Source organism: Molothrus ater, chromosome 3 (genome assembly GCF_012460135.2).
Source record: "Molothrus ater isolate BHLD 08-10-18 breed brown headed cowbird chromosome 3, BPBGC_Mater_1.1, whole genome shotgun sequence".
Classification (NCBI taxonomy): domain Eukaryota; kingdom Metazoa; phylum Chordata; class Aves; order Passeriformes; family Icteridae; genus Molothrus; species Molothrus ater.
The window spans coordinates 42583375-42602358 of record NC_050480.2 but is presented as its reverse complement, the minus strand read 5'-3'; the positions used below and the strand labels follow the sequence as shown (position 1 = coordinate 42602358).

General features: G+C 39.0%; 1 protein-coding gene across 2 annotated transcripts in view; it reads right to left on the bottom strand.

Annotated features, from left to right (window-relative positions):
- Positions 1 to 18984, bottom strand: part of DISC1 (DISC1 scaffold protein) — a 190305-nt gene that overhangs the window by 114734 nt on the left and 56587 nt on the right. The window contains exons 5-7 of one of the 2 annotated variants that reach the window (XR_004979961.1): positions 18408 to 18431; positions 15589 to 15718; positions 11073 to 11308 (exon numbers count right to left, since the gene is read on the bottom strand). Coding sequence is in view for 1 of the 2 variants with exons in the window: in XM_054514371.1 (XP_054370346.1) it covers positions 11073 to 11308; positions 15589 to 15718 (366 nt within the window). In the remaining variant the exon portion in view is untranslated. The remainder of the gene's footprint in view (positions 1 to 11072; positions 11309 to 15588; positions 15719 to 18407; positions 18432 to 18984) is intronic. The other variant, XM_054514371.1, reaches the window with a different exon arrangement.

The window sequence follows — 18984 nt, the reverse complement described above, 5'->3', positions numbered from 1 at the left end:
TGTTTTATTTATGGCATGAATTCCACAGTAATATTCTGTTTCAAATTCTTGTTAGCCTTCAGAGTGATACCAGAGGAATCCCTTACCCCTTGCAGAGATTAGCATCATACAATGCACACACAGCAATCAAAACCATGTAGGAACCAGCCATCGTTACCAACTACAAACTGCTTTTAACTACATTTATTCCCAGGTTGTTTTCTTCCACCACAAAACACTGTCACAGAGAAGCCCCTCACAAGCTTTCCAATTAACTGACAAGGTAATGACCCACAAGAGTAACCAGGCAGTCAATACTGATTCATTCTACCAACAAAGAGCTTTAACCGCCATGATCTATTACATGTGACTTGAACCAGAAACAGCATTTTCTTTTACAAGCACCCTGGAGCATCATATTTCATTTTAAGAGGGGTATTCTGTCTGCTTAAAAGCTGCTTTAGGTATTACTACAAGGGTAAACGACTTTAGAAAGAGCTCTTTGGAATAACACAAAATTCTTGCCTGGGAAGGCGTCCATAGTTTTGACTCGTTGCTATTCTTCTCTGACAGAACAGCTAATCAAGAGTTTGACAGCTTCTCCTCAGTCTTAGCAATCCATTATGAGGACCATTTAGAACTTACTTCTCAAATTCATTATAAGCTAACTCTATCACAGAGAAAGCAAAATTCTTGACCCAGCTGATGCAAGGACTAAAGCAAGGCAGGAATTCAATTAACACAAATTTAACTGACTAAATATGAAGGAAAAGAAAGGTTTTTAACACTTGCAGAATCCACAGCAAACTATACCTCATGTGCAGTGTATCTTCATTCATGTAGATGGCCACACAGGCCTTTCATTTGAATGACATGCCATGGACTTGCAGACATTGGGATCCATTAGGAGGAAAGAAGAACAGGAATGTACACGTGCTACATCCCAGAGTATCACTGCATACAGGCTAGACTAGAACAGGAAAGCAGGAGCTGAGGGATTATGTAATTTCTGGATGACACATGAAGCAATACTTTAGCAAAACACAGACTTTGGCTGGAGAGCTGCAGGAGGATGTGGAAATGCTGCATGCTCAGGAACTGAAGTTGATCTGGCATGTAACAAGAGATTATGGGAAAAATTTTCAGATCCAAACACTTCAGGCAGTACCCTTTAAGTACCTCATTTTACTGATATTAAAGAGTTGCTACTAAATATATTTAATTGTAATAACACAGTTGGAACCTGCTGAGATGATGATGTTCATAATTGGGAATGGTGTGCAGGCAAAATAAAGGACGACATTTCAATGCAATAGGGGACAGAAGGAAGAATAAGAATCAAGTGGTCTGGTTCCCACATCCCTCACTCTATCACACCTCCCCACATTACCACAGAGGACATTACGTGTCATGATATAATAGATAATGTTTAAAACGCCTTTTAAAGAATCTTCTGAGAAGATTCTTTAAATTTGCATGCAGGAATTACAGATACTGTGGAAGTGGCTTTGTTCAAAGGAAGGCTAACTAGCACAATACTGGGAAGAATGGCTTTCTCCAAAAGGAAGGCATGTTTCTGAATGTCTTTCCTTCCACTATGCTAGTATACTTCCCTTTGCATACCAAGCTATTATGTATTTACGTTTTGCTTCCTAAGAAAAAATTCAAAGAATGCAAATGGGCAAAAGGCAATTCATGCTGTTCTCCATATTCAATATGTATAAATATACACACTGCTTAAACAGAAACAGTTCCTGTATTAAAAATAAAATTTTTATACAGCAACAAAAGTGCAGTCAGAATTTACTTTTGTATCCACACAACAGAACATACCACACACAGGGTACTGATATAAAACAAATAAATCCTGTACTAAAAATTCTTATTTTTCATAAAGAAATTAAGCTGCCATTTCTGATCCCTTTCTGAACACACTGAAAGACAAGTAAAAAGTCCTTTAACAGCAAGTATTCTCCTTTACATTACTGTCACCTAAAAAATTATTATCTTGTCATTACACTCCCAATCTCCACACCACAATACAGTGCTTAAGCAAAAAGCACTTTAATTTCTTTAAAACTAAGCACAAGTTAGAACAATTTAAAATTACCCATATTTGAATTTCTAATTCAAGAACAACAGTCTAGAAGCCCACGCTCAGATTGTATGCAAAAAGCATGATGGGCTGAACCCTCAATTCAGATGAATATGTATTTCCTTCTAGATAAAAATCAGCAAATTTAAACAGTTTACAGTTTGAATGTGGCCCAGTGTAATGAGACTGCCTGCAAACAATAAGGTTACTGTGATCATTCTCATGATCACAACTGCAAGGACCATGGCTTTTACAGCTTTATGTCTTCTAACAAGATTCTTGCTCCAATTCTGAAGTCACAAGAAGCTATACTCTCTTAGAAGATAAAAATATATAAACAAAGCCCTACACTTGTAATCTTGCTTTTAACAACAAACAGAAGCGGACCTTCAAAAAAAAAAGCTTTTGTCCAGTCCCTGCAAAAAAAAACCAATCACAAGTGCTACTTGGGGAACCTTTGGTGTAAATGTCTGCTAGAGTCTACATCAAGGCAAAAAATCCACCAAAAGTCTTCAGTATATGGACTTCACTGGGCTTTTAGGGAATAAATCCACAGTATAAAATCAAATCAATCAATAACTTCCTTGTGATTTTATAGTTCCCTCAATGGGCGTATTTCAGAAAGTTTTGAAAACAATTCATAAAAAAAGAGCTTTGAACAGAACTATATTTAACAAGAGACATCTTTAAGCTAGACACGTACAACTAGGACTAAAGAAAAAAAAGAAGAAAAAATGAAGAAAAAACATACTTGTTTCCAAAGTTTTCTTGAGGAAAACCAACAGATTATTATTTACAGATACCATGGGCAGACTTTAGCAGGACAAGACCTACAGGGCATTGCTGGCCCTAACTTCTTCTCAATTAGGGACATTCAGGGCTAGAATGCATTAAATGCACTAATGTAAATAACCACTTTTTGTTCTCTTTTGAAACTCTTTACCACAAAGTTTGATTCTACCTAATCAAGAAAGAAATGGGATGACAAGATTTTCATTCCATGTGATTGTCTCATAAGCCTGTCTGGGCTACACATCTGAGTATCACCATATCAAGAATGCAATTTTTCAGCCAAGCACGTAAATTCCTTTTCATCTTTGTGCAATGATCCATGGGACTTAAAACAATGGTATTTTCACAGCAGCATATCTTTTTAATGGGAAGTAAAACCACTCTTTAAACCTAAGTGAGGGTTTTCCAAATAAACTCTGTTTTTTTTCTTCGATAATGCAGCCCAGAGAAAATTTCTATATGACGACAGAGCTAGTTAAAAAAATATAAAAATAGAAAATTTCTGCTCAGCTGATGTGGTAAAAATCCAATTTCTTTATCTAAACCTGAAAGTGCTCTTGAGGAAAGGACTTGGACATTAAATACAAGGAGAGAAAAGTTGTGTTTAACTCATAATAAAAATGAAATTTCTGGCAGCTGCAAGGACTAGTCACCTGAATTAGAAGTAAAATACAAAGTCTCGCCTTGGAAAACTTCCAACCTCAAAAATTAATCTGATCTGGGACAACACTATCAAGAGATGTACTTTAAGGCACAGGAGCATCACACTTTCTGCACATTTCAATCTACAAAGTTCTCGAAGGAATATGAATGAGAACCCAAAATTACGCACCTACCTCTGAGTGATCAGAGAGGTGGCTTTTCTTCTTTTTGAAGAAGAGCAATTTGCTCTTTTTCAAGCTATCATTTGCAGAGCAGCATTTCTTCACTGTTGCTATACATCAAGGATTGCTTTAATACATGTGCTGCCCAACTCAAAATTTTTCAAGCGTCAGAACTGGAAATACACTTTCTCAATGTCTGTATAACCTCAGCTCACCAATAGGGCTTCTCACTGACTCATGGGTTGCTCAGTGACTGCATTTCCCTTTGTCAACTCTTAAAGACTTACACCTATAGGAAGTGTACTTTAAAACCTCATCATCCTGCCCAGCTCTTGCATACATAAGAACTCTAAACAGAGTCAACTCTTATTTGCTGAGTGCTGCCAGACAGTAGCCCCAGTTAAGAGACATGAAGAAAAATCAGGGCATTGGATGACACGTCACAATTTTTTATAAGAATGATTAATAAAGTGGTTTCTTAAATGTCAGCAATACAAGGACAGAGGCAGAATCTCAGTATGGTTTTGAGGTTTTTACATAAAATCACTCCAGCAGAAACTATCAGTTCACAGACACCTGAAGATGCTGCTGGCATCTTTAATTATCGCAACAAGCTCTATTTTTATTGCCATGAATTGAGAAATCTTCTGGTCCTATAAAACACCATTCAGACAGCCAAACCAGCTGGCTGTTTCAACCAACCAAACCATTCATATGTTGCTGGGTTTCCCACCACTCTTCTGCCAGCTGATGCTGCAGGGCAGTTGAAGCAGTTGTTGCTTCAGCTGCTATCAGGAACAGGAGCATCAGAATGAGAACAAAGGGACAATCAAACAGCTATCTGTAGGAGCAGTTCATCACATCCTAACTAATACTTTCCCCAGATTTTCTGACATATCAATATATCCCCATTCTTCTGCTACATCTGTCTGGACTGCACAAAAACTAGAGCTTGCCCACAGCAGCTGCAATTATTCTCCTAAGAATAACATCCATTTTATTTCACTGACTGAAAGGGTCTGTACCCTGAATATAGTTGCTAGCTGTTTCTCTTCATTATATACAAACTAATTTAGTACCATACATTGATTGAGACAGCTGGTCATTTTTCCCTGAAGAGAAGTAAATCTCATTGTGCACATACCCAGAGGAATCAGCACATACGTGGCCAGGGCTTTATAGGCTGCTACGTCCCACTGGATGCTGTTCAAGCAAGCAGGGGGAACCAGATGCTCAGCAGGGAAAACCAAATTCCTCATTACACCATACACGTGAGCACTCAAGCAAGTATTACTTATCCTTCTGCTGTGACTTTTTCCTTCTATAACACTGCTTGGAAAGACAAAAAACTGCCTTTAAGATTGCTCCAAAACAATTCAGGTTGACAGCAATGGCTCTGTCCTCCACATTGGAAGACTGACTCTTTCCTTTCCCTGCTCTGTTTTTAATCTCCCCTGTTCTTCCCAAGGAAGGCCAGTGCCTATGGTATGAGAGTAGACTTTGCAGAAGCCCTTTTTCCTTCCTCCAAAGGGGGTACCCTCTCCTCCTCTAGTGGGATCAGAATCATTATGAACTTCTGAGCCACGTTTGCACCTTCACAGAAAGCAAATTCACATCATGTGCCAAAGCATAGACACTGTATGGCACACAGTTCCTCCTAGATTTGCTGCCACAAGAAAGGAAACAAAGACACTTGCCCATGAACTCTACCGCTATGCAAAGAACAAAGGAATGAAATTAATCCTAGGCAGACAAAATGGAGAAGAAAATGCCTACCTACCTATCATCTATCTATCTATCTATCAGAAAGATGAACTTTCCTAATCAGCCAGCTCACTCTTTTCTTTCACCTATGACTTGTCTTAGCCTCTCACAAAAGACTGTAGCCAAATACTTTGAGAAAGCAGAGATGATGGCCTCGAAGACAAACCCAGGTATGGGACTAGCTGAAAATGAGACAGTCTTATTATCAAGGCTCAGGCTATATCATGGCATGATAAGAAATTAAGAGTTCCTCTGGAATGGCTATTACAAAGACCCAAAGGGACTCAGGTGGGCGTTTGGGATAGTGGCTCTAGAGGCTGAGGACATTAAGCAGTTGAACACCTTGCCTGGACTATCAGAAAACCCATCTGCAGTAGGACTCCTGAAGGTGGCAGAGCAATGAGTGCCAATTGCCACCTCGACAGTGCACCGCCGGCAGTACCGAACAAATCGAGATGCCGTGATCCCCATCCACAAAATGATCCGTGAACTGGAGAGCCAAGGGGTGGTCAGCAAAACCCACTCACCCTTCAACAGTCCCATCTGGCCTGTGCACAAGTCTGACAGAGAATGGAGATTGACTGTGGATTACCGTGGCTTGAATGAAGTTGACTCCACCGCTGAGCGCTGCTGTGCCGGACATGCTGGAACTCCAGTATGAGCTGGAGTCCAAGGCAGTGAGGTGGTATGCCACTATAGACATTGCTAACGCATTTTTCTCCATTCCTCTGGCAGCAGAATGCAGGCCTCAGTTTGCTTTCACCTGGAACCGGCTGCCACAGGGGTGGAAGCACAGCCCCATCATCTGCCATGGACTGATCTAGAGTGCACTGGAAAAAGGGTGAGACTCCAGAACACCTACCATATATTGATGACATCATTGTGTGGGGGAACACAGCAATGAAAGTATTTGAGAAAGGAAAGAGGATCACCCAGATTCTGCTAGAAGCCAGCTTCACCATCAAGAAGAGCAAAGTCAAGGAACCTGCCTGAGAAATCCAGTTCCTGGGAGTAAAGTGGCAAGACAGACGGAGTCAGATTCCCACCAAGGTCATCAACAACATCACCACAATGTCTTCACCAACCAGCAAGAAGGAAACACAAGCTTCCCTAGGTGCCATAGGTTTTTGGAGAATGCACGTTCCTGAGTGCAGCCAGATTGTGAGCCCTCTCTCTCTACCCAGTTACCTACAAGAAGAACGCTTTCCAGTGGGGCCCTGAACAGCAGCAAGCAGTCTCTCCCAATGACAAAACATGACAGCCCATTCTAAATCCTTTCCTAAGTTAGTATGTGAAACTATGTTGAAGTCTTTTTTCCAACTTTACTCAAGTAAACCAAGTTCTCTAAAAAAAATCCACCTTTTGTCTTCATCAGTCTTTGTCCTCAACTGAAGTTGCTGAACACTTTGAGTACGCTCCCAACAAATAGGATTTACACCCTCCTGAGTACTTGTACTTCATTTCGAATTGATCTTTCTCAAATGAACTCCAGGCGTCACAAAAGCAGAGTGAACTGGCTGCATAAGTGTTCAAGTTCAGTTCCTTGCACCACTGGCCACCCTCTAATAACTAATACACATAAGAGAGAAATTCCTTATCTTCAGGTGGTCCCACAAACCCACCATAGAACAAATTCCTACTAATCAAAAACTGTTCTATGTGAAGAAGAGGTGGAACATTCTAATATTTTGAAAGGTATATAATTGAATTTCTTTCAAGCAGCAATCAGTGCCCAGACAATAGTCCAGATGGAACAGTGCAATTTATTTTAAGAATGGCATGCTGTAAGAACACATGCGTCTGCAGATATGGATAAAACAAAGAAATTGCAAAATGAAACTAAAAATGAACTGAAGTAAAACAGATTTCCCTAGTCTGTGTTGTGAAATGGAAAGAAACAAATAAAGGAACTAACAGATATTGAAGTGAATAGGTCAAATAATTAATATGGTCTTCTTTTATAATTAGAAAATGCAAGTTACACCAGTTAAAAACATGTATTTCTGAAATGGTGTCCAGTAGCAAATACGAAAATTATATATTTGGATACTTTTTGCAATCTCCAGAAGAAAAGTACTTCATGCTGAAACATCCAGACCCATTTTCCTCTGATTTCAGTGTGTTGTCTTCAGTTAGAACACTGGCATGTGTCACAGTGCACATAACACCAGCTGTTCCCACCTTTTAAACACATCTCCACACAAACTCATACAAGTGAACTGAGCTTTTACCCTGCAATTTCCCATTTTAAAATAATTATGATACCCTTTAGCTTACCAAGAGCAATTAGGATGAGCTGGATGAGCAAAACGACCACATTCTGCAGTCTCAACCTCAGTGAGAATTCCCTGTCAAAACATTCTTCTTTGTCCATTAACCAGCAGGTTTGAACCGTGTCTTCCAACAGCCCTCAAGTAAGGTCCCAGGGTAATGCGCCTAACATTTCTTAATTCTTCAAACTCAAAGCATGCTTTAGGTATTGACAAAGGCTCTTTGTATTTAAAAAGTTCAGCACATACCAAAGATAAGGCAAAACAAAGAACACTCCTGAAAAAATAACAACACTTGACAAGAAAAATAAGCTTAGAACCAATGCTCATCCCAGTGTTGTATATGACTTGCTCTTTTCCTCCTTCACACAGAAGGGCAAGTACTTGAGCAAGTATTCTTTGTTTAATATATCCTCTCATGTTCCTGGAAGTTTGCTTCAATATATTGAATAAATTTTTATCTTTTAGCGAGCTGCAAGCCACCAAATACAATTCATTACAGCACAGATTGTCTTAAGAGATGCTTCACACTAGCCCTGCCTGTGTTACTCAGTGCTGAATGTAATTCATGTAGTCAACAAATAATTATGCAAAAGCACATTATAGAAGTACTTCACTGACAAGCACAATGTTGCTAGAATAATAGAGTATCTTGCAGCCCAACAGTGAGGGGTTTGTAATTCACTGTCCATTGATATTGAACTTTCTACATAATCACTGATCTCTAGCACATGTGCACGAGTAATAGCTTTATTTCTCACACAGATAGCTCTAAATTTAGAAAACTTTTTTTCTCCTCTGCAACTATTCCTAAAATCAAATGCACATTTCCAGAAAAACCTCCAGATTAACTATGTCAAGACTTTGGAATTTAAAACTAATATGTTGAACTAGCATCAACAAAGTATGTAAACCTGTCACCTAATAAACAATACTTCTTCCACAAGTACTGATTTAGAATAAGCCAATGGCAAGTTGCAACCATGGAAATTCTGGCAAGACAAAGGAAAAAGAGTTTACAGCAAGGGTAGTGAAATGCAGGATGCAAAATCTCCACCTTTGAAGATATACAAAACTCAGAGAGATAGGGCACCGAGTAACCTGATCTCACTTGGAAATTGTAGCCTCACTTGGAGCAGAAGTTTAAACAAGATAATCCCCCTAAATTATTGTCTAACTGTATGACAATCTGGGGGATGCCCATAGGCACATAGGAATTATACCCACACCAAATGTCTTACTCTGTGCATGATGCTTTTTCATCTTACAGAAGAACAGGCCGGAATCAGACATAAAATCTCTGTACCTGAGGTATGATAGACTGCACAGCTCAATAAGGAAGCCACCCGCCAGTTAAGCTCACTGTTAATCTGAATACACTCTCACTGTTAAATAACTGCATTTATGTGTCCTGTATTTGGTTTAGCTGAGATGGAGTTCACTTTCCCCACAGCAGCCTCCACAGTGCTGTGCTTTGCATTGGTGGCTGGAAAGGCATTGGTAACACACCAGTGTGGGCTGGCACAGCATCAGCACCCTCTCTCCAACATTCTGCCCTCCCACACTAGCAGTAGGCTGGGGTTAGGCAAAATCCTGGGGAAGGACATACCCAGGACATCTGACTCCCATTGACCAAAGGGATATTCCATACTACAGGATGTTTGGGATGTCTGCTGATATAAAAGCTAACAGAAGGAAGAGGAAGCAAGGCCATTCATTATTTACAGTGTCTGTCTTTCAGAGCAACCACTACATGTTCTGAAGCCCTGCTTCCTGGGAAGTGTTTTGACATCACCTGATGATGAAAAGAAGAGAATAAAATTGTTTGCATGCATGCAACATTTTGCTTTTGCTTTAGTAAACTGCCTTATCTCAACCCATGGATTGTTTTCCATCTTGTTTTTTCTCCCCAGGCCAGCAGAGAAGAGGGAATGATAGAGTGGCTTGGTGAGCACCTGGTGCGCAGCCAAGGTTCAACACACCAGAGTCCAACAGCAGAACTCCAGCTATGGGAATGAGAGCAGAAGTATCTGACCACTGGTGACAACAAAGTCAACCAACAGGGGGGGAAAAAAAAAGTTTCATTCATTGCATCTTTTAAAAATGAACAGAAAGGAAAAAATTACTTTAAAATTTTCATTCCTGTTATAAACTCATTTTGAATAATGAATTCCTGTTTTCTCTCAAGTGATTGTGCTTTTCATGGTGCTAGTAAGCAAACAACTCATAGAAAATTCCTCCTGAACCCATACTACTTAACTCACTTTTAAATAACTTCCCAGCGAGGTAAGTGCAACCCAAATACTACAGCAGCAATGAAAATAATCTGAATATTCTTTCATAAGCAAACCCAAAACTAAGAAAACTCAAATCAGTTTCTCATACTGCTTAAGATCTTTTATTCCTCAATCTCAGAAACACAGGTATAAGATATTATTAAAACAAGCTAAACTTAATGCAAGAAACTATTTCTCATAACCTAATTTACACTTTTAAACACATGTCAAAAGAGAAGAATACCTTCTCTATAAAATGTTCTGCTGACTTTAAAAAAATCTGTATAAATTAGCACGCATGAGCAGCAATTTCTCATGAATGTTAATACAACCAAACTAAATCAAATAAACATGGTGGGAGATAAAAAATTGCAAGCAACACGGTTTTTGCTTTTCTGGAAGAAAAGTACATTAGAATAAACAGGAATTTTATTTTCTCTTGGTCACACAGCAGCAGTACCACTTTCAAAGTCCCATCACCAATGTCCAGTACAGTTTCAGTACTTCAATTGCTTTTTTTAAATAAAGATGAGGTTATTTCCAAAATACTGCCAAGAGTAGCTACTTTTCCATTTAAAGAATGCATCTACTGTTCATTTAACTGTGAGTGTCCCAAAATTATTCATGCTGCATCCTCCTCCCCAGTGCCTCAAGTCCACTGCCTGAGTCTAGCACTCTGAGGAGTTTGTTGTAATTACAAGTTCATGGAAGCAAGAAGCATCTCTAATATTTACTTGACTGGTGCCTAGTACACACTTTCAGGCTGTAAGAAATACATTTGAATTACTGCATTACCAAACCAGGGAAAGAATTCCACCAGCTAACAAGAAATATAGTGTAAGCTGATGATAGGACTTAACAGTTGATGGACACACATGCTTTCTGCAGGTGGGTCTTCACCATAAGAGAACATTAAGTGCAAGACATTCAAATAACTAAACTCCTCTGAGGAAATACATTGATAGTAGAACTCCAACATCTCTTCTCAGAAAGTTTTAAAGTGTCTAAATCCAGATAATTAGCTGGCACAATGATGAAGAAAACAAGTGACAGCAAATTCAGCAGAACATACCTCTTTATTGCTCCTGGAAGATCTAAACTGAATGGAATTCGATAGGAGGATGCTAAGGTGTCATCCACAGCCTTGCTTATTTCCTGCAGCTCTCTCAAAGAAATGCAGCCAAGTAAAGCAGCCAGTTCACAGTCCTGTGACTGAATGAGCCTATCTTGTTCTTCAATTTCTCTTCTCAGCTGTTGATCTTTTCCTTCTAATATGGCCAGTCTTGTTCGGAGATCTTCAATTTCTTTCTGCATAGAACAGAAACCAAAGTTTATTATGAATCTTATAAAAGAAACCCATTCACCCCTAAGAAAAAACAGTACAAGTGTCAGAAGTAGCATGAATTAAATATGTCCAATTTAGCAAACATTAAATGAGACATCTTCTTGCTGACACACAAAAACTCTTATTTCAGTTGTACTCAGAAACTCTAGTGCTTCCAGCAGTCTGAAACTCACCACCTCCAGTTCAGCACCACACTTCACGTTCCCCTTCCAACATCTACTCTCAGTCCGCTTTCACTTTTAAAATACATAGGTATTTCACAAGTTCACAAGCTAAAAACTTCCACCAAAAAAACAAATGTCAGATCACCCATGGCAACAGAATCTTGTTCTACAGACTGGCAGCTAAACTGATCAAATATCTATCCTGCAGAATATCCCTGCAATGGTTTATCTGATGGTTCCAATTCAACATGAAGCACAGGATGCAAGCATAGAATCACTTACTATCTAATCAGCCCTTCTGATAATTAACATTTCATATTAACTAAAAGCACAAAATCCTTCCCTTGACTTAAAATGCACAGAACCTCAACATCAGTTGCACTCATTTTTCTAGAAATGCAAATTGTGTGCATTATGATATTGACATTTCTTGCAAGAGCAAAATACAATTTTTAGAACCACAGAACTGTAGAATCATTAATGCTGAAAAAGAGCTCCAAGATCATTGTGCCCAACTTTGACTGAACAGCACCTTGTCAACTAAACCAGAGCACTAAGTGCTATGTCAAGCCATTTCTTGACCACCTCCAGGGATGGTGACTCCACCACCTCCCTGAGCAGCCTACTCCAAAGCCCGACCACCCTTTCAGTGAAGAAATTCTTCCTCATGTCCAATCTTATTCTCCCCTGGTACAGCTTGAGGCCATTTCCTCTTTTCCTGTCAATTGTTACGTGGGAGAAGAGACCAACCTGGCTACAACCTCCTTTCAGGTAGAGAGTGATAAGGTCCCCATTGAGACCCCTTTTCTCCAGGATAAACACTCCCAGCTCCCTAAGCTGCTCCTCATCAAACTTGTGCTCCAGATCCTTCACCAGCTTCATTCGCCTTTTTTGGATGTGCTCAAGCACCTCTATGTCCTTCCTGAAGTGAGGAGGCCAAAAGTTAAAAAAAAAAATCTTCATTAATTTGTGCATCATCCTTGCACAGGTTTTTCCTTGAAAACCCAACAGATAGCTTGCATCCAAGGAAGCAGCACTTGTTGAAGGAAACTGGGTTGCTGAGTTAAAGTTGTCATCAAACTAGCTGAACACCATACTGGAGAATGAGATTCGATTCCTACACTTTTTACTGTCTCTGTGAAACTTTGCAAGCCATTTAAACTATTATGTCCACACATAGCCACAGACTGTATGTTCATAATTTTCTATACAACCTGCAAGAGATCTCTGACATGCTATCTATAGGCACTCAACAGAAATCAAAGCTTAATTTCAAACTCTGATCACATTCAGTCTAACTAAAAATAAAAATGAAAAACAAAAAAACAAATCTTTAATAAGTAAAAAACTAGGCATTACAAAACTGACGCTAGAATCAACCATATGGCTTTTTATGGCAATTCATTTCTCCATTCTGCAGCTGAGCAAATGGCAGTAACACCCAAAATGGTGTTGCAGAGATAAAATTAAGTGGGTTTGAATCACTAAGATGCCATGTTGATTAATACTGTAAAAGGAGCCCACTCACAAATTAATAAACTTCTATTCAAAAGAAGGTTTGAGTGGCACACAGTAAAAGGGTTCTGGGGTCAAATACTGAGTAATGAAGATAAAATAGTATTCTGAATATCTGAACGGACACTTCAGTTATGTATGAGGCAGGGATCTAAAAGGCATAATTCAATATTACAGACTCTTATAAAACATATGTACTATACACAGATAAGACTTTGGCATTTCTTTGCTTTTTAGCGTTTCACTTGATAACTTTAACATTATTTTTAATGTTTTCAATGCAATTTGCATGAAGTTTAGTTCACAAATTTTGTTAACAAACACACTTTCAGGTTTGCTGCACTGTAACCAGCTTTCTCAAGTATCACTTAGAACAAGAAATGGTCCTTGTACATTCAAAGGTTGACTAGCTCCAAAATTTCAACTTCTAATAGTCCTGCACACTAGATTCCTCAATTATTTTCCTCCTTCAATGGTTTTAGACATAGCAAGAAGAGAATGGTGTAGCCCATGTTTCAACCCACAGGCATTTGTCAAGGACAGAAAGGTCAGCAGACCAAAAACATCAGTTTTGCTTCTTTCAGTCTCAAATTAGGCTTTTAGTGTGCACAAAGGACAATTCTGCCTCTGTTTTACTGGCTTGGGAATACTGCCAAAATCTTAATAGGCCCTGCTTAATACAGAGACCTCCATACTCTGTGAAAATGTAGTAATTGCAATCACTGCAATAAGCAACCTACACGGGAACAGAAAGCAAGATGAACAGAATCTGGTTTTATAATCACACTTTTAGTATTGAAATGTACAACATAAATAGATACTAGAAGCACACAATCTGCATTCACAGAAAGAAAGCTGCTCTGCTCAGGAATAGTTCACAGGCATTCTTGGGAGCATGGAAATTTTAATCAGTAAACTCGAATACTCCCTCATTCTTTTCCAGAAATGCAAAGAAGCCTTTAGCATGCTCTTGGTGAGCCTCCAGGGACAGATAAAAAGGGCCTAAAGTCTCAACATGGAGCAGCAGATGATATTCATATGACTAAACATAAGCTGGAGTTCTACTTGGCAGATTTGAGTTTAAACTGGGATTTCCAACACAACAGCTAATCAGCACTGACTGTACACCTCCAGCCTCACTTATGGACTGATGGTCTCCATGAAGCAGAGATTGCAACAGAAATATTAATACATAAATTATAGATACTGCCATAGGTTTCCAAATCCCTGAATACAAATGCAGAACCAACAGAAGAGAGCAGAAGAAAAAGTAAAGAAAAGTGGGGCGGAGGAAAATTAAAAAAAAAAATTACTTCTGATCATGCAAGATTTTGGACAGGAGCAATCTTTAGGGATTCCTGGGTGCATACACTCACCACAGATCAGCATTCCCCAGAACCTTGAATTCCCAGTAATTTTGATAAAATGCTAATAAATAGCATGCCTGTATAATGGTGTGGTTAATTTTTCCCTAGTATAACCACAGAAGAATAAAGATTGAGCTTGAGCAAGTGTAAAAATTAGCTGTTGTGGAGTCTTAAGTACAGTAGTTTTCAGTTCAATATCTTGAGGTGGCTCTTAGATGCCTAGATTTAAAAAATTTTCTACATGTTTATAATGCTGAACTACACTATTTCTCCTCTTGTAGATGAAATGAACCTAAAAAATACAAAGGCGATGAATAGGATAAAAAAAAGACATTTCTTCACCTAAGTACAATTTTGTAATGACCACATAAGATGTTTGTCTCTATTTCTCTACAAGATTTTTATATATATAAATTCATGTGTGGACACACACAGAGACTACTATAATATTGGATCCACCAAAGGAATGAAAATATCCCAAAAAATATTTCAAGATGAGACCACAGAAAAAAAGAAAAATTAGCTCTCTAATGTGCCACTTTACTGAGCGTGATCACCAAGGTTTAAAAGACACATAACCAGACAGTACATTGAGATTTTTGAAGGATGGTGAAAAGAAAAAGCTAAATTTTGCTTAGAAGGCTTGCAGACTTAAAATTGGACTAATGCCATCTTGAAACATTCCATTTGCCAAACTATCACGTTGTGACATCATGTGTCATTGTAATGCTATTGTTAGCAAATGCTAACTGCTCCATGATGATTCCTTCATCCTTATGAAAAGCATCAATCATCTTTCAGGAATAAAAGCTGGTAAATCATGCATTTATAGTAAATTCTAAGCAGAAACAGATGAAAACTTTTTGTCTTCAAATAAAAACTTTGGAAGATCACTGTAATATTAAAACATCAAATTATAACAAAGAGCACACTTAAAAAGATAATGAGGAAAGTTTAAGCATGCACACAAGCCACCAAACCTTCCAGCTCTGCATTTCTGTAATGAGATTAACACAACTCCTGTGGCTGCCATCTCCAATCATCACTTAGATTATCGACTGGACTCCAGCCAAGGCTCTAATTACTACACAGAAGCAAAGTCGCTATTACAATAAATTTATTTAATTCTGTGTGACAGCTTACAAGGTTTTCCCCACACAGCACTGGCTCCTATGCACAACTTTGCAGTCCTGTTACCTGTAGTCGCTTCTTTTCTTGAAAAAGCTGGTTTCGTTTTGTCGCCGAAACCTGCGTCCTCTCCTGGGAAGTTGATCTCAAAAGTCTGAGCTCTTTTTCATGACAAAGACCATTTTCTTCATGTCTAACCCTTTGAAAAAAAAACAAAAAAAACAAACAAACAAAAAAACCAGCTAAAAATTAGTGGTTTTCATGAGTTTCAGTGTCTTAAGGATTAAACTGATCAGTTTATTTCTGATCAACTGATCAGAATGCTACATGTTACCTTTAGAGTCATAACACTCCACCACCAGAATGATTACATTTCAAACACATACAGTTAGAGAACAAGAGGTTTTTTTCCCTTGGCATATCTTCCTTTATTATCTCAAACATTTGCACTGTTTTTACAACATGATGAAGAAAGAAAATGGAAAGCTTGTATAGCTTCAGGCTTCCCCCAGCTTTATCATATTTCAGAAATTTATCCATCACTGCCTTGAAAGAGACAAAACTAAGGCATGTAGTTTCTATCAATACAGAGAAAAATCTCTTAGACAGAAGTTTAGAAACTTGCCAAAGCCATTTTTGCAGCTTCTGTCAGCTTTTGGAGACTACATTAGAGATCATCTGGAGTGTTTGCTCCACAATGCCAAATTTTACTTCCCTCTTGCACAGCGAGTTCTTTCAAAATCACAATCAGTGGGCTTCCTCCCAGTCATCTGTACAACCCTCAGTTGTAAATCTTTGCATGACTGGACTCCAAGGTAATCAGCACATTATGTTAAGTATCAATTCCATAATCTGCCTCTCAAAATGCACCTGCAGACAATGCAAATCCATTTTCATTTCCATGTTCCCTCCTAAGGGCACGTGCGCTTGCAAGGGGCAATTGCATTTCAGTGTGCATCTTTAGAGACAAGTACGTGCATCTCCACATAAAGAGTACAGCTACATTTCAGTATCTTCTTTAAAAAATACTGCATCTCAAATAAGGCATGACTTCCCACTGTAATCTTGCAAAGGAAATCCATCCATGCCACATATAAAACATGCATCATAAGTCTGGCTTAAGCATGATTAATCACACAATTATGATCTCCATGCACAGGTGTTTAACAAGTGTGTAGAAGAGGTTTTCATCTATTCTGCAGGACCATCAAAAGACACACTTGTTTTAGTCCCATTCTGTGGGCTGCAGAATGTACTGAAAAAGCAAAATAAAGCTTCAGCACTAACATAGGTATCATTAAGCAAGATAGACATAACGACAGTGTAACTGCATTTCTGTATTAACAGCATGCACCAATGAGACATCCCTATTATGAGGTGCTGGGCCATCACTGTGCCTTACAGACATTACAGGTTCCTGTGGCTCCGATCAACCACACTTCCCAGCAGCTCTGAAGCCACCTTCTTCAAGCTGGAGCTGCATCATTCCTAGAGATGTACATAATAAATTTCCTAATGGCTGGTCAAAATTTAGAAAAAAATCCATTATAAACATAGTTTATTTTCAGAACCTTGAAAATTCCATGTGTATCTGTCTACTTGGTACTGCTGGAAGACAAACAAGATCTTTCTGATCTCACCAAACCTGACTGATTGCACAACCACAACACTTGCTGTTCCTAAGCTAAACATAACCAAATCTGGCTCCCACCACATCCCCCAATATTCTGTGTCAATATCAAATGCATTCACTTAAAAACTCATTTCATAATTTAATCAAGTAAAACAAAACTGAGGCATGAATTTCAGCTTCATATCTTGTTGCAGTGTGTCGCCATTTCCTGTCTCACCTATCCCATCCCCCTCAAGGATGCCAACCTTTCCCCCTCCCCTTTTGCCCTCCTGCCTGGCACCTTCCAGCAAGGCGTCGAGTGATTGGCAGATGCCCCCCCAGGTCTGGGCTTATTGGTTTGTTCTAGTGTCCACGTCCCCTGAGCCTTCCCCTGCTCACACCTGGTTGGCCCTCACCTGTCCGTCCCCTGCCCCTGTCCCCGGGGCTTAAAAAGGACACGAGACCATGCGGTCGGGGTCTCTGCCGTGTCTCTGCCATGGTCTCTGCCGTGGTTCGGTCTCTGCCTGTCTGGCTGGAGCTGATACCACAATCAGAAATCTACCATGCTACAATAAACTCTTGATTTAAGCTACACGGCAGAACCTGCTCCTTTTCTCTTCACCGTCTGAACCTTTTCCACCAAAGGTAAACTGAGTTCCTATTTTGCCTGGACTTGTTCTGAGCGCCCAGCTGCAGCACCTAGCCAGCCAAAGGCATCTCTGGGGTGAAAGACGCCACAGCTGCCGCCTTTGGTCCAGCAGCGAGGCCAGACGAAGCCAGGCAGGACACACCCCGAAACATTCGGGGCTTAATATTTAATAATATCTTAAATAAGCTGCCATACACACTTTTCTTGCAAAACTTTGAGATTGTCTTGACTACAGTAAAATTGAGATGATCTAGTCTTCTAAGGCTAGTCCAATCATCTCTTTAATTTTCCAGGCAAAAAAAAAAAAAGTCTTCTTGGGTATACTGCTTTTCTTCCAATTAAAAATGAAAACAAAAACTGAAGCCTACAAATTTTCCTTGAGGAAGAAGTTATGTTTTCCGCTGTAGTATCTAAAAATATTGCTGGAACAGAAAGGACTTAAACCCCTGTGCAGAAGACAAAGGGTACTCTTGCTGTATCAATGAGTCAGGCACAGACAAAAGCAACATAAAAGGCTACAAGAATCAAGCAAGCAAATAAAAGGGTGTCACAACAACAGTAGTTGAACTTAAGCTCAAAAAAAGGAGTGTGCGCAAGACAGAAAAGGGAAGAGGATATTCATCTGACCCTGAAGACTGGCACTGCTCAGACCTGTGCAAAGAGAAGAGTTACAGATGTAATCATCCAAAGAACAGGAACACTTTCATAAATAGGACATCTATTTCATATATAAAAGCATTATAGATACATTTTACAGGATAAAATAAGCAAACTGTATCTGAGGAATGCTTTAGTGACTCAATTTCCATGACAAAGAAGACAACACTACTTTGAATGTCAAAATCATTACTACAAATTAATGCATAGACCAAACACATATTAATGAAAAAAGAGAGAATGGTGTATCCTAATCTTTAAGGAATGCTAAAACAGCCTCTTAGAGCCTCAGATGGTAAAAGGAAACAGCTCTGAAGGAATGCAGCTTCTTATAAACCGTCCTTATTACTAGATGCTATAAATAGAGACTAAAAATACCTTTGAATTCTCCAATTTCACAAAAAAATCCTATTATCTGTACTGATTTTATCTAATTTTCATGTCTATCAAAAATTACACATGAAGATACTGACTAGCACACTGCACCCTTTATATTAACAAGCTGCCAGAAAACAAAAGGCTTCTCTTCTTTCATTTGTGTGATTGC